This window comes from Ranitomeya imitator, chromosome 5 (genome assembly GCF_032444005.1).
Source record: "Ranitomeya imitator isolate aRanImi1 chromosome 5, aRanImi1.pri, whole genome shotgun sequence".
Classification (NCBI taxonomy): domain Eukaryota; kingdom Metazoa; phylum Chordata; class Amphibia; order Anura; family Dendrobatidae; genus Ranitomeya; species Ranitomeya imitator.
In genome coordinates, this window is record NC_091286.1 from 110205772 (window position 1) to 110221293 (window position 15522).

At 43.3% G+C, this 15522-nt stretch overlaps 1 protein-coding gene across 8 annotated transcripts in view; it reads left to right on the forward strand.

Annotated features, from left to right (window-relative positions):
- The window catches only part of MAP4K3 (mitogen-activated protein kinase kinase kinase kinase 3), a 331018-nt gene that overhangs the window by 287167 nt on the left and 28329 nt on the right, over window positions 1–15522 (forward strand). For all 8 annotated transcript variants that reach the window (XM_069769035.1, XM_069769037.1, XM_069769038.1 and 5 more), the window contains 4 exons: window positions 10256–10340; window positions 11772–11851; window positions 11937–11997; window positions 12221–12338. In XM_069769035.1, coding sequence (XP_069625136.1) covers window positions 10256–10340; window positions 11772–11851; window positions 11937–11997; window positions 12221–12338 — 344 coding nt within the window. The remainder of the gene's footprint in view (window positions 1–10255; window positions 10341–11771; window positions 11852–11936; window positions 11998–12220; window positions 12339–15522) is intronic.

Here is a 15522-nt window from a genome sequence, read left to right on the forward strand (position 1 = left end):
TAAATCAAATCACTGACATAAGATTTCAGGCAGCTTATGACCTCTATTGTCACTGATTTGATTTATAAGGACTGGCGACACAGCGGAAACACTCCTGTGATTAAACAAACAAGCAGGGAAATGTGTTCCCTCACTCAAATGAACATTTGAGACGCTCTACCATTTCACCAGTATATTCTATTATGTGTCCTTCCCTGGCCAGTAGCTGCGTCTGTATGACTATGAGCTGCAGCAGCTTCTCAAGGTCGGACACAGCTATTACACAGCACGAAGCAGGAGCACATTTAGAAAATGACCTCTTCTGAATGAAGATTCCAAGATTAATTGTTTGTGGGACAACTCCTTGAAGGGGTTGTATGCTGACAGAAAAATCTGCTGTTTATTAAAGTACCAGCATCGTGGATGAGGTTTTACAAAATGGTATTTATATAAAATCCTTGCTGTTTACTGAACAATAATTTATACAGCTGATTTACACTGCATTTCCACAACAAAATTTGCATGGTTTGGTGCATATTTCCTGTTTTGTCAAACCTTCTGTAGATAAATCCTGTGTAAACTTATCCTAAGGGTTTTTTAGCTTTTCTCAGTCTCCGTCACTACACCTCAATGCTGTGCATGTTTTCTTCCAAAAACATCAAATGTCAATGTTCCCGAGCTGTTCTATCCCTTAGTTAAAGCGGATCCGGCACCACTTTTTGCAATATAAACATATACATTATAAATAGATCTCTTTTAGCTGATGAGGCTGATGTACTTACTTCAAAAATCCACAACAGAATGTTTGTAATAACCGTTTATGAAAGTTTAATAATAATAATAATCTTTATTTTTATATAGCGCTAACATATTCCGCAGCGCTTTACATTTTTTCACACATTATCATCACTGTCCCCGATGGGGCTCACAATCTAAATTCCCTATCAGTATGTCTTTGGAATGTGGGAGGAAACCGGAGTGCCCGGAGGAAACCCACGCAAACACGGGGAGAACATACAAACTCTTTGCAGATGTTGTCCTTGGTGGGATTCGAACCCAGGACTCCAGCGCTGCAAGGCTGCTGTGCTAACCACTAAGCCACCGTGCCATTCTCATACGCAAACTACGGTACTTACTACAAGCTGCAGCCAAGGTTGAATAAACTTGGACTCCTAAGGTTAATCACTCTTTAGCTAGACTCTGGTTCCAAGGGGTAACGATTCTCCTTGCAGAGAGTGACATGTCAAGCTTGCCAAGGTGAGGAGACTTTTAGGCCACAATGCTCCTCGGGGAAATATGCAAATTACCTCTTCAGAGTGGATGAGGACTAATACTCCAGTGCCACCTATAGGAAGAAGGACTCCGTTTCAAAATTATACAGTCATTGTGGTATAACTTGTCAAAGTAAGTACACCAGGCTCACCAGACAGAGATCTAGCAGATCTATTTAATAATGTATGCAGTTTGTATGTTGCAATCTGCTGACCGATCTTCCCGAAAGTTAGGAAAGGGAGATTGATTCCAGGAGAGGGTGTTCAGTGACACATTTGCCCAGTTAGGCAGCGGCGGTAACACTTGTCATTCAGCAGTATAGATACGTCTGAGCTGTTAGTCATAATTGAAATTACGCAGCTTTCCCAGTAGTAAAACAAGGGAATGAATCACCATGACGCATCAGAACTCGTAGAAAGAATAGGACCGCTTCCCATAAATTCCTTTTACATTGTACATATGATTTCATCTCTTCTTGGATGTGGCAGATGATTGACTTGTAATGTGTGATGCCTCAGTTTAATTTTCAACTCTGTGTTGAATCCAGAGGCTTAATAAAAAGTGCATAGACGAGTGTTATGTAGAGAAATGGATTGCAGGTTTGTAAACCCTGTGAAAATGTCGGTTTTTCATTAAAACACAGAAATTCTGCAGATTTATATGGTTCCTAAAAATCTTGCTCATTAATTGTGCATTAATCTTACATTTTCTTTGGCCCTTGTGATCTACAGCAGGAGCAGAGTGATCTCCGATATTGCGTAGTAAGCTGGGCTAGATGGCCTCTTATGTAGCGTTGGGTATACTGCCATCTTGTGGTTGCTGCTGTTTTCATTTCTTACATTAATACAGACGTGGCACTTTCTGAGTCAGCCTTTATAACACAATGTCCATATCCTGCCATTGATTTTATTTTAGCAGACTTTGGTATTGAGCGTGCCATGACGCTCAGCACAACAGCCCCAGCCCATTTCTCCGGCACTTTCTACTGTTCCAATGTGATCGGTCAGCACACCTCGGCTCGGTCTGCTTGTCACCCGTCTTGATGTGTTGGAAAGAAGTGTTTTTTATGCATGAACTGAGATGAACTCGTCAGCAGCACTGCCTGCTTGTAGGGCAAGATTTCCCGCAGCTTCTGTGCTCTCTGGAAACCCTCTTACTAAAACCATATGTGGGAATTTATTTAAAGGGAACCTTTCACTAGATTCATTCTGCCCGAACCACGGGAAGACTGCAGCCGGCCATGTTGGTCCCTGGAACGCTCCGGATGACTGACAAGTCTCCCGTGTGTGTACAGGGCAGCGTCAGACTGGTCACATCTCTCCCTATGGCCATGTTTTACCTGAAGTTCCACAGCATTTCAAAGAAAGCCATATCTGTGTGCGATCCCACAGTTAACCTCAGATTCGTGCTTCCCGTGGATCAGGCAGCATGAGTCTACTGAAAGGTTCCCTTTAATTTACGTTCATCTGGGTTGTCAGTATGGCCATTACTATTTTTGGTAATTTCACTGCCCCTTTTACTATAAAGAAGTTCTATTTCAATAACGGAATCTTTCTCAGTATGCAAATAAATATTTATACATATCATTAAAGGGAATCTGTCAGTACGTTTTTGCTATGTAATCTTCATGATGTAGAGACAGAGACCCTGATTCCAGTGATGTTTCCCTTACTGGGCTGTGTGCTGGTATAGCCTATTCCTTCTAACTAATAGCTGACATATACCAGTGTGATCACTGATAAACCTTACTACATGACGGTATTACCGACATATGATCCGTTTACACTCATCCATACCTGTTCATTTCCATAGACCCTAATTGTCCTGTTTGACGTTCTGAGTTATAGCTATAATAGAAAACTCGATAAGTTCTGTATATGCAGAGAGTACTAGACATTACTAATGAAAATGTTTGACTATTGAGTTTTCGGTCGGTGCTGATAGTGTCATGTGTATGTGTGTATTGATGCATGCTTTTGTCAAGAGGAATTTTAGTGCCCATTTGCCCATATTAACTATTTTTCTATAAGTCTCGGTTCAGACCCCTATTAGTCACGTGTTGTTAGCCTACTTGATGTATAGTCCATTACCATTTGAGCTCTAGAAATCCCCTGTAAAGAGAATCTGTCACCAGGTGTTTGTCACCTACTCTGGGAGCCACATAATGTACACACATAGACCCTGATTCCACCAATGTGTCACTTACTGGACTGTTTGCTGTAGGTTTGACAATATGACTGCTTTAACAGCAGGAGATTATCACTAGAGGCCTAGTAATCCTGCTGCCAGGTAGTCCAACCATGCCCTTACCATGGATTGTCCGCTTTCTGCCTATGCACAGTGTACACAGGGTTATACAGAGCTCAGCATTCAGAGAATTGACAGATAAAACAGGAATTTTATCAAAACAATGGAAAACAGCACAGTAAATCATGCTGCTCTCAAATGGGGTAGAAAAACCTGTTGACGGCTTCCCTTTAAGCCAAGAAATACATCGGAGGAGGCGGATGTTGTTGATGTGCTCTAAGTGTAACGCCACAGCTTGATCGGACTGGAGCCGGTGCGTGCTGTGTTTTATGCAGAGACGTTGGTGCAGAGGAGCAGTGCTGGTTTTGAATGGGAGTAAAAGGTTTTCGTGTTTCCTTACACTACCCTGAGTCCCTTAAGGGTATGTTTCCACGTGGCGTATTTGCTGTGATTTGGATGCTGCGTACAGCCGCAGCGTCCAGATGTTACAGCATAGTGGAGAGGATTTTGTGAAATCCCATCTCCACTATGCGTACAAAGACGCAGGCAGCAGACCTGCGTAACCGGACATGTGGCGCGTCTTTATAGACTGCAGCTTGTGAATTTATCTTGCAGAGGTTCTCAGTCTCTACAAGATAAATAGCACCGTTCTATGTAAAGGAAGCGGTAATTCTGCACGGTTCAGTGAACACATGCGGAATCACCGCGCGTTCAAAAGCCGTCCGCGCTTTTAATGGGGCTGGTGTCCGCTGCGTCCAAACCGCTCCGAATGTGCCACGTGGAAACATACCCTAAGAGTGACCTGCCTAGTGCTGGAGAACAGATCTTTCTGTAGTAATGTGGGCTGCAGTGATTGTCCATTCATTACCAAATGAATACCTGAATTGTAAGCATTAAAGATCCAGTTGCCACTCCATGTTGATACTTTTCGAATTGACATTTGCTAACGTTAGATCTTGTACTAATATTTTTAATTACCTCAAATCAAATTGCTAGAAAGATGGAAAAATAATAAACCTTGCTGATCTTTTTAAGGTATTTTAATGCCAAGTTCTGGTTGTAGAGACGGGTAATGAACCGCCTGAAAAATGTCATTAGTATCAAGTAAAGATCCTCATTAAAAATATTACCAATGTAAAACAATAGTTGTAATAATTGGCGCTTCTGATACGCCGCCTCTTCAACTGACACATCAAGATGAGAGTTGTTGTTTTCCTGTTGATTACATGCCGCAAGCAAAGCTGGAATCACGGAAGAATTACCGCCTGCCTGCGCTCAATTACAGGAACACAAGGAAATGCAGACGACAAATATAGACGGAGAGATCCGGAATTAGATGTGGTGAATTTATGTGATGTGTGTTTTGAAACATTCATTGCAAAGCTCATTTCACTGAGATACACCATTAAGAATATTTTGAATAAAAGCAGCATCTGTGTTCCATTTCCAGCAAGTCAGCTAAGCAAGACAACAGCAGAACTCAGCCGCGCCGTATTCCAGAGGGCTGCAGCTTGAATGACTCATTAATTGCAGGCTGTCAGCAACACGTTCACTGCAGCCAGTTACAGCAGAACAAAGGCTTAGAAAAGCTTCATCATGGAGCCTAAGCTGCTGCTCAACTGTCCTGCCTGTGCCTCGATGGAAAATGATGCCGAATCTCGTCATTTCCAGATCCTTCTCCTACCCTCACCTGTCGGGCTGAATTATAAGATGCAGAACATCACACTTGATCCGGTGGTGTCGTCCCTTATATACCTACCATATTGATGTTATGAGCACTGTGCAAAAGTCTGAGACTCACCCATCAGTCAATATGAAGTATTTTCCAGAATTATCAAACAATTTGGTTTTCTCGCATGGTATGGTATGGAATGAACATGATCTGCAGAACAAACAGTCATTTTTTACTTCATATAAATGCCACTTTTTTCCTGAATTTGCCATTATTTTTTGTTCTTTACTTCTCTGTTCCTTAGAAATGCCCCCTGTGTACGTATGTTGGCTGTATGTAGATGTAGTGACACACATTGATGGAATCAGAGTCTCTGCTCCAACATTATACCGTATATACTCGAGTATAAGCCAAGATTTTCAGCCCATTTTTTTAGGCTGAAAGTGCCTCTCTCGGCAAGGGTGGGGGAGCAGCAGGATTGGCGGCTGTCACATCATACTCACCCCCTCCTGAAACGATCTCTGCCAGTCCCTGCTTCTCAGATCATCTCCAGCGCCTGCAGCTCTTCTTGTGTTCAGCTGTCATGTGGTACACTTCCATAGGCGTGGTGCGCATATTCATTACTTTAATGAGCGGTTCCATGTGACCGATTAACACAGGAAGAGCTGCAGGCACCGGAGACCATCTGAGAAGCAGGGATGTGCAGAGACTGCACCAGGAGGTGGTGAGTATGACAGGGAGGGTGAGCCATGCGAAATTCACCTGTCCATGTTCCACCGCCGCGCTCTGTCTTCTGCGTCCTCTGCTTGTGACGTTCAGGTCAGAGGGCGCGATGACGTGTTTAGTGTGCGCCCACTGCCTGAACAGTCACAGCCAGAGGACCCGGAAGACACAGCGGCACGCGGCGGTGGAATGGGGACAGGTGAATATCGCAAGTGCCGAGGGCCTGAGCCAGCTGTGACTCTGGCACCTGGCCCCCATAGCGCGCCGCTGTCCCCGCCTGCTCAGGACACCGGCACCTGGCCCCAGCGACGAGAGGTGAGTATGTCATTTTTTTCTTTCTTTTTTTTAATCGCTGCAGCAGCAGCATATGGGGCATGTTATTCTGTGGATCATCTTATGAGGCCATCAACCTTTATGGAGCAGCATATGGAGCATATTATTCTATGGAGCATCTTATGGGGCCATCATTAACCTTTGTGCAGCATTATATGGGGCATATTTTTGTATAGAGCATCTTATGGGGCCCATCATGAACTTTATAGAGCATTATATGGGGCGTATTTTGTATGGAGCATCTTATGGGGCCATAATCACCATTTGTGCAGCATTATATGGGGTATATTTTAATATGGAACATCTTATGGGGCCCATCATGAACTATGGAGCATTATATGGGGCGTATTTTGTATGGAGCATCTTATGGGGCCCATCATGAACTGTATAAAGCTTTATTTGGGGCTCCTGATTCAATATGGATATTCAAAAACACTTAACCTACTGATGTCTCAATTAATTTTACTTTTATTGGTATCTATTTGTATTTTTGAAATTCACGGGTAGCTGCTGCATTTCCCATCCTAGGCTTATACTCGAGTCAATAAGTTTTCCCAGTTTTTTGTGGCAAAATTAGGGGTGTTGGCTTATACTCAAGTATATATGGTAGTTTTTAAAGTTAAAGGTAGACTTGAGTCCATGCTAAAGCCTAACATGTTGATCCAGAGGAAGGCAAACAAAATATTATATTTTTCAAGAAAGACATCCAGGCCCTAATTGAATTTTAGTAGTGAATTAAGTCGTCTAGTGCAGTGTTCCCCAACTCCAGTCCTCAAGGTCCACCAACAGGTCATGTTTTCAGAATTTCCTTAGTATTGCACAGGTGATGGAATTATTGCATATGAAGGTGATGCAATTATCACCTGGGCTATACTAAGGAAATCCTGAAAACATGATCTGTTGGTGGGCCTTGAGGACTGAGTTGGGGAACACTGGTCTAGTCTAGTGGTCCAGAGGAGAGATGATAACCACGCTCATTTGACTAAAAAGACAAGATTTACTATAAGGAAAAAGAAGACCATGGCTCAGGAATGGAGAGGAGCAGAAATAACAGAAGAACTATGCCAGATTCAGAAGAACAGCACTGTTTACGTCATGTAAAATATCCCATAATTATAACCAGTGACAGGTTCCCTTTAAGTACACCTCCAGCATTTTCTTTTATACGTCTGCTGTTTCCAGCACTGCTGTGATGCTCCTGCTCCATGTGATCACAAATGTGACCATCTGGCTCACACAGCGTCTGACCTAAGACACTATCAATCTAAGTATATAAGACTGATCAAGGCTCTCATAGGCTCGCATTAAAGAGAATCTGTCATCAGGATCATCCAATTAAACTAAAGGTATGTGCAGAATGGCTCTGTCATACTGATTTAATACACACCTATAGTGTAAAAATCTGCAGCCTAGTATTCCCTAAATCATCATGATAAATTTCGGTTTCCTTGGTGCTTTGGGTGGGACTGTGGGTAGGGTCTTCAGTTCAGAGGGCTCAGCCATGGCCCCTCTGTTGCATTCATCATCATGGATTCATAATGTTTAGGTTGGCACCGTCTTAGCTTTGGGTGGTGTTCTTGCTGGTGGTGGTCTTCATGAAAATAGCCCCGGCGCATACGCAGATCGACCTCCGGCAGTCTTCAGGAAAATGGCGCCAGAGGTGGAGCATGCGCAGAATGAGATCTCGTCTCATCGTTGATGAGCTTGTAAGCACCTAAGCGCCCTCTAGTGGTGGCTTTAAGTAGCCAGCTTTTCAGTTACATGTATGTCTATGCAAGGATTTGTAGAACTGTATAAGTGGTGAAACCATACCGGTGGGTGAATTCACCAGGATAAAAAGGAACTGCAAAAATATTGAAAAAAAGAAATTATCCCAACTGGATGCTAAATAGAGCTTTAAATCGAGTTTCATTGAAGCATCATGAGGATTTGATTCCCCCATATGAACTCTTCAGTGAGGGACTCTACTGTTCTCAAACCATTTTTATGCTAACAGTACAGTCCTCAAGTTCAACACATCAAAAGAGTTATCAATAAATGTGAACCTAGATTTCATGAAGATCCCACACTCGCATCCATGTTGCTGGATGGTTGCAATGTAGTTGCCAGGAAAGTCACCACTTTGGGGAATAGTTTGTTTGTATCTCATGTTCCACAGAAAACATGGTTAAATGTAAAAGGCAGTTACAAATGTGGAACAACGAATTGTAAGACTTGCAAACAAATTACTTATGCTACATTTTTTCATAATCATGACAATTCTCAAATATTTAATATTAGCAATTTTATTAACTGCAGTACCAAACAAGTTGGCTACATCTTCTGTAGCCAAACATTTCATTCAGCAGCATGCTTGTAATATTCCTTCTTTGTGTGTGTGGATTGGAAAGGGTAACTATACCTATGCGGGGTGGAGATGTCCGGCGCCGCTTGTTAACTCGTGAAGCGTCCTGGATATATTGCCTTGATACCAGCTTTCCTAAAGGATTGAACAGACGCAACAAAATTATGTTTCATGATAGTGTATTTCTTTCATTGGTTTTTATTTAATTTTCCTTGCATTTTGTTTTAAATTTGCTTCTGTTCTATTTAGATATCTTTTTTTCTGTGATCTGAATTGGATCAATCAACATATATAACCATGTTTATGTCCTGATATTCGCAGCTTTGTCAATAATCGAGCGCGTCGCTGGTTGTCCATTTGTGTAGCATTGGCGTGGTCTTGGAGCATGTTCATTGCTATATTTTAATCACATGAATATAATGTGAAGATTTTTTTCACCAAGGAGCTGGAACAGGAACCTTATTTTCTAAGAAAAGTGGTGGTCTGACTTCTTTTGACCACTATAGAGATGTATTTATTAGATTTACCACAGAATTTTGTACTTATTTAGAAAATAAAAAAATGGACTTTCCCTTGTTGAAAGTTTACATATAAAGCAAGGATGATGGGGCGCCAATCTTACTGTAGATCATGTAAGATAACAACGTCAAGCACATTGTTGTGAAGATCAACTTCAAGATGTCCTTTAGAGCTGTGACTACTGGTAGTCTGAAAAGTCGTTCTGTGAGATAGGCCGTGTGCAGTTCTCTAGGAGAATACTGTTTTTTTTAGTTCCACGTAGCAGTGGTAGGCCATTTTCTCATTAAGGACCCCAAAAATGGGTTTTGTGTTTGTGTTTTTTTAACTGTTGTAAGAGTATGCACTTAAAAGAGGCATGCTAAGCTGACAAGCACGCTGCCTTGCCTCCCCGAACATCACAGGGTATTCCCTGCCTCTGGTTGATTGACACGCCATTGGCTCCATAACACCTTCATTGTATAGTGCTGCGGAATATGTTGACTCTATATAAATAAAAATGATTATTAATTATTATAACATGGCAGGGGATACAGTGGGATGCTGAGACGCCAGAAGTGCATCGCCACACCCTATTGCACTTCCAGAAACATATACAAAATTTCCAAACCCTATTTCTTGCCGCTGGATCGTCACCTTGGGGTCATATCATCTTACTTATCTTTCAGAGGCTTCCACAGTAATATAAATGGTATGGGGACGTAGAAGATTTTGACCAATTCCTTTTTCATTCATATATTTGGGGCAAAAAAATGTTTTCTCCCTTTGGTGTCTTTATTCTCCGTGTTGCTCTGTCTATTGCTGGCTGCAGAACGACTTAACAGAGTAATTCGGTGCGTTAATTTTGACATTCTGATGAAGAGTCTGTAATCTTTTTTATCTTTTTTTTTCTCTGCTCCATTCATCTGATTTATGGCTACAGACAACATTAAAATTGAATGTGCAAGGAGACAAAGAGGCTGTAAAAGCCAAAGGATGCAAACATTTTTTTGTTTACTGAAACAATTGCAAAAATCATTTTTAGCCCCAAGTACTTGAACTTAAGTTAACCAAAATAATGTCTCAGAAAATGTACAATCCCTTTAAGGTTGAATAGTTGTTTTTTTGTCTCTATGGGTTTACCGACTTTCAATACTTGTGTTGGGCTTATGCTGTTGTTTTTTTCACAGATGGGTGCATGCTTTTCAAAAGTATTTAATGGCTGTCCCTTAAAGATTTATTGTGCAACATCGTGGATAAATCCAGAAACAAGAGGTATCGTAAAAGTTGTAATCCATGTCCTAAATACTTGGCAAAACCAAATCGATTTAACAATTGCAGAATGTAATGACTTACTGTAAATTTTACATTGGGCTAACTGCTTTCAAGCTAAACTGCATTAGTTTGCTTCGTAATGGCAGTGCCAGACCGTGACCGCGTAAGGACTATGTTCTTCTGGAGGTGTAGAGGTGGTATTTAGTGATGAGTGTGTGTCCTTGGATAAGGTGTTACCTGAGCATGCTTGTGTGCTAATACAGAGTATCTTTGGCACTCGAATAATATGTTCTAGTCCTCGCGGCTGCATGTCTTGTGGCTGTTCAACAGACACAACACATGCAGGGAATACCTGTTTGTTATGCAATCCGTGCATATGTTGCAGCTGTCTAACAGCCACGAGACATGGAGCCGTGGGGACTGGAACATTGTATGTGAGCACGCCGAAGATACTCTATTAGCACACGAGCATGGATAACACCTTATCCGAGCACGCGCGCAAGATAACACGAGCAAGATGTCCCCAATTCTGGAGTATTAATTCTCAAAAGTGTTGTACCCTAAATGTTATTATCACCTGTTCACAGGCTGTTTTCTAGTACTTGAGTGCCCAGAATTAATAGCGCAATGGTCCCACATGCCCACACACATTGTCTATAGAACTGCCGGAAATGGCCACCTGAGCTATCTGGCAGAGTCATAGCAGAAGTACATGTACTGGACTGAGTGACGGAGGCTTGACCATTACTAATTGGGTCCCATAGAGTAAAACCGGTTTAGATGTAATATTCTATTAAAGGGAACATGTCACCCCCAAAATCAAAGGTGAGCTAAGCCCACCGGCATCAGAGACTTATCTACAGCATTCTGTAATGCAGTAGATAAGCCCCCGATGTATCCTGAAAGATGAGAAAAAGAGGTTAGATTATACTCACCCAGGGGCGGTTCTGTTCTGCTCGGATGGGTGTCGCGGTCCGGTCCGGGGCCTCCCATCTTCTTACGATGACATGAGGGCAGAGCAAAGTACTGCAGTGCGCTGGGCCTCTCTGACCTTTTCCGGCGCCTGCGCACTGTAGTACCTTGCTCTGCCCTCAACAGGGCAGACAAAGTACGCCTGCGCTGGAGCCACAGTGTGAAGACCAGAAGAGGACTTCATCGTAAGAAGATGGGAGGCCCCAGACCGCGACACCCATCGGACCAGAACAAAACCGGGACCACCCCTGGATGAGTATAATCTAACCTCTCTTTCTCATCTTTCAGGATACAGAATGCATGTAGATAAGCCCCTGATGCTGGTGGGCTTAGCTCACCTTCGATTTTGGGGGTGACAGGTTCCCTTTAAGGGGGTTTCAGCTCCGTTTGTGAACTTTAATCATTACTTTTTACCCTTCTATTATCCAGTTAAACCTGTCTGTGTCTTCACCCTTCCAGATCAGTATCTAATATTTGGCGCTGAGGAAGGTATATACACATTGAATTTAAACGAATTACATGAAACATCGATGGAACAGGTATTCCCCAATCTCTGACCTAATGAACACTGCTATGTATACACGAGTGCCATGTAGAGTTATGTCCTGATATTGTCTTCTTCAGCTTTTCCCAAGAAGATGTACATGGATGTATGTAATGAACAACTGCCTCCTCTCTATATCCGGTACGAGCCTCTGGATTCTTTTAATTTTTATGCTGCCAGAAATGAATAGAAATAATCATGAATGTGTAAAACTTAGAACGTGCGGCTTTTTTGGTAATCCAGGTCTGGAATCTGAATAGTGTAAATGGTATTACCTGTGGGATTGGAGTAGCTTCTGGTTTGCCCAATCTCTTATGTTACCTTATCTGAGCTCGCACTAGAATGCCGCGTCTCTCTTTTGCAGGTAAAGCTTCCCAACTGTATTCACACAATCTCCCCGGCCTATTTGATTACGCCAGACAAATGCAGAAACTGCCTGTTGCTATTCCAGCTCACAAGCTTCCAGACAGAATACTACCCAGGTAGGGGACATCAATAAGGCCGGACTCACACGTCCATCTTTGTGGGTCTGAGTCTGTCTGTACTGGTCTCCTGTGCCAAGGTCAGCAGCCTCGTCAGCTGTTCAGTTCGGGTCAGCAGCCTCATTGGCTGTTCAGTTCGGGTCAGCAGCCTCATCAGCTGTTCAGTTCGGGTCAGCAGCCTCATCGGCTGTTCAGTTCGGGTCAGCAGCCTCATCGGCTGTTCAATTCGGGTCAGCAGCCTCATCGGCTGTTCAGTTCGGGTCAGCATCCTCGTCGGCTGTTCAGTTCGGGTCAGCAGCCTCATTGGCTGTTCAGTTCGGGTCAGCAGCCTCGTCAGCTGTTCAGTTCGGGTCAGCAGCCTCATCGGCTGTTCAGTTCGGGTCAGCAGCCTCATCAGCTATTCAGTTCGGGTCAGCAGCCTCGTCAGCTGTTCAGTTCGGGTCAGCAGCCTCATCAGCTATTCAGTTCGGGTCAGCAGCCTCGTCAGCTGTTCAGTTCGGGTCAGCAGCCTCGTCGGCTGTTCAGTTCGGGTCAGCAGCCTCGTCAGCTGTTCAGTTCGGGTCAGCAGCCTCATCGGCTGTTCAGTTCGGGTCAGCAGCCTCATCAGCTATTCAGTTCGGGTCAGCAGCCTCGTCAGCTGTTCAGTTCGGGTCAGCAGCCTCATCAGCTGTTCAGTTTGGGTCAGCAGCCTCGTCGGCTGTTCAGTTCGGGTCAGCAGCCTCATTGGCTGTTCAGTTAGGGTCAGCAGCCTCATTGGCTGTTCAGTTCGGGTCAGCAGCCTCATCAGCTATTCAGTTCGGGTCAGCAGCCTCGTCAGCTGTTCAGTTCGGGTCAGCAGCCTCATCAGCTGTTCAGTTCGGGTCAGCAGCCTCATTGGCTGTTCAGTTAGGGTCAGCAGCCTCATTGGCTGTTCAGTTCGGGTCAGCAGCCTCGTCAGCTGTTCAGTTCGGGTCAGCAGCCTCATCAGCTGTTCAGTTCGGGTCAGCAGCCTCGTCAGCTGTTCAGTTCGGGTCAGCAGCCTCATCGGCTGTTCAGTTCGGGTCAGCAGCCTCGTCAGCTGTTCAGTTCGGGTCAGCAGCCTCATCAGCTGTTCAGTTCGGGTCAGCAGCCTCGTCAGCTGTTCAGTTCAGGTCAGCAGACTCATGGCCGTTCCCTACGTATAAATACTGACTTTCAATTGTTTAGATGATTTCAGGTCCTGCATTATAAGTCTTCAGACTTGTGGCTCCGTTTGGACACAGCCATAGCTGTATGTACTCCCTCCTGCAGCTCCATATCACTCGTTTTATACAGTTTTTTTTTTTTTAACTATTTAAATTAGAAATAAGAAAGACAGACTTAAATGTGTGCAAGTCTACAAGAGACTATACCCATACAGACAATATCCAGCTGAATTAGCCCCTAGAAAAATTAGATTAAAATAAACATAGCGATTTTTCAATTGATTTTTTTTTTTTACTTACATGTATTTGTTTTTTCTGATCGTTCGGTTAAGGGGATTGAATTTAATGTGTCACCTTCATTATTTTTAATAACTAAAAACAGATGCTCATGCATGATCTTTTTTCTCAGTTTTTGCTTTACATTTTTTAATTTCTGCATACATTAAGGGGGGCAGCCATCTTGCACCATCAGTCACATGGACCATAGCCAGCTAATGGTCATAGATGTTCATTTAGTTGTATTAGTCAGTACGCTAGTTTGGGAAGGCTTTGATATTTGGGCAGAGGTCCTTTCACAGGGAGGTGGAGGAGGTGAGATGTGACCATCACTTATTGTTTATATGTAGGTGTCATCTGTCATCGTAATCCGGCCGTGTGAGAATGATTAGGTAACTAATAAACAGTGATCTCTACGGAGCAGGAAGTATCGGCCTAATATTAGGCTCAGTGACTTGAGTTAGGCTTCTTTCACACTTCTGTTTTTACAATCTGCACAGGATCTGTCAAAATGTTGAAATGACGGATCCTGTGCAGATTGTAAAAAACGGGTGCACTGGGCCGTCGAGACAATGCGCACCTGTTGTGTATGTGTCTTCGCAGCGGTTTTACGCTTCGAAAACGCATACACAATACAAGTAAAAAATAATTAAAAAAATAAAAAATCGCAATAGTCTCACCTTCTGGCGTCCTGCGCAGCGTTATCGATGCTCGCTCTGCTCTCGGCAGCTAGCATTCCCAGTATTGCATTGCAAAATGACCCGATGACATCGATGTCATCAGAGGTCATTGCACGCAAGGCATTACTGGGAACGCCAACTGCCAGGATCTTCGCGAGCAGCGGTAACGCTGCGCGGGACGCCGGAAGGTGAGAATATTGTGATATTTTATTTTTTTTATTATTTTTAACCTGTGTTGTGTATGCGTTTTCGCAGCGATTTTCCGATGCATACATAACCGGTGCACATAGTCTCGACGGGTCCGCCAGAAAAACGGGCCTAGTGCACCCGTTTTTTACAATCTCCACAGGATCCGTCATTTTAGCATTTTGACGGATCCTGTGCAGATTGTAAAAACGGAAGTGTGAAAGAAGCCATAGGCTTCCATTATAGCCAATGATGGGCAGCGCAGGATAAGTCGCTGAGCGATTTTCCAACGTGCAGAAAAAACATTCATCTGAACGGTTTCTCCGCCCGACGGACAGCAGTTTTCCGACGGATCCAGTGCACGACGGATGAAACGGATGGCCATCCGTCACAATCCGTCGCTAATACAAGTCTATCGGAAAAAACAGGATGCAGCAGAAAAATTTGCTGGATCCTGTTTTTTCTAAAATCGATGGATTTCGACGGGAGCTCAAAGACGGAAGTGTGAAAGAGGCCTTAGTTTCAAGATTTCAGGGATTTTGTTTTTCCTCTGGCCATATATAAAACACTAAATGAATTTTGTTTATTGGCAAATAGTTGCCCTCTTGAAATGATTTTGTTTAGCATTGTCATAGGATGTTTTAGGAACTAAACACCTTCGTTACATAGCCATAATGTATCTGTGGGTCTTTCTATAAATTGACTAAAGGGTCAATTCTATGCTAAGAAGTAAATGATCGATACTAAATATAAATAGAGAGGTACTAACCTATATATTTCATACCTGATGCTTTGTGCTGCCTATCAGTGGGGGTCTGTCTCCTGAGCCCTTCCCCCACTAACTGGTCAAAATACCTCACTGAGTGCATGCTCCATGGT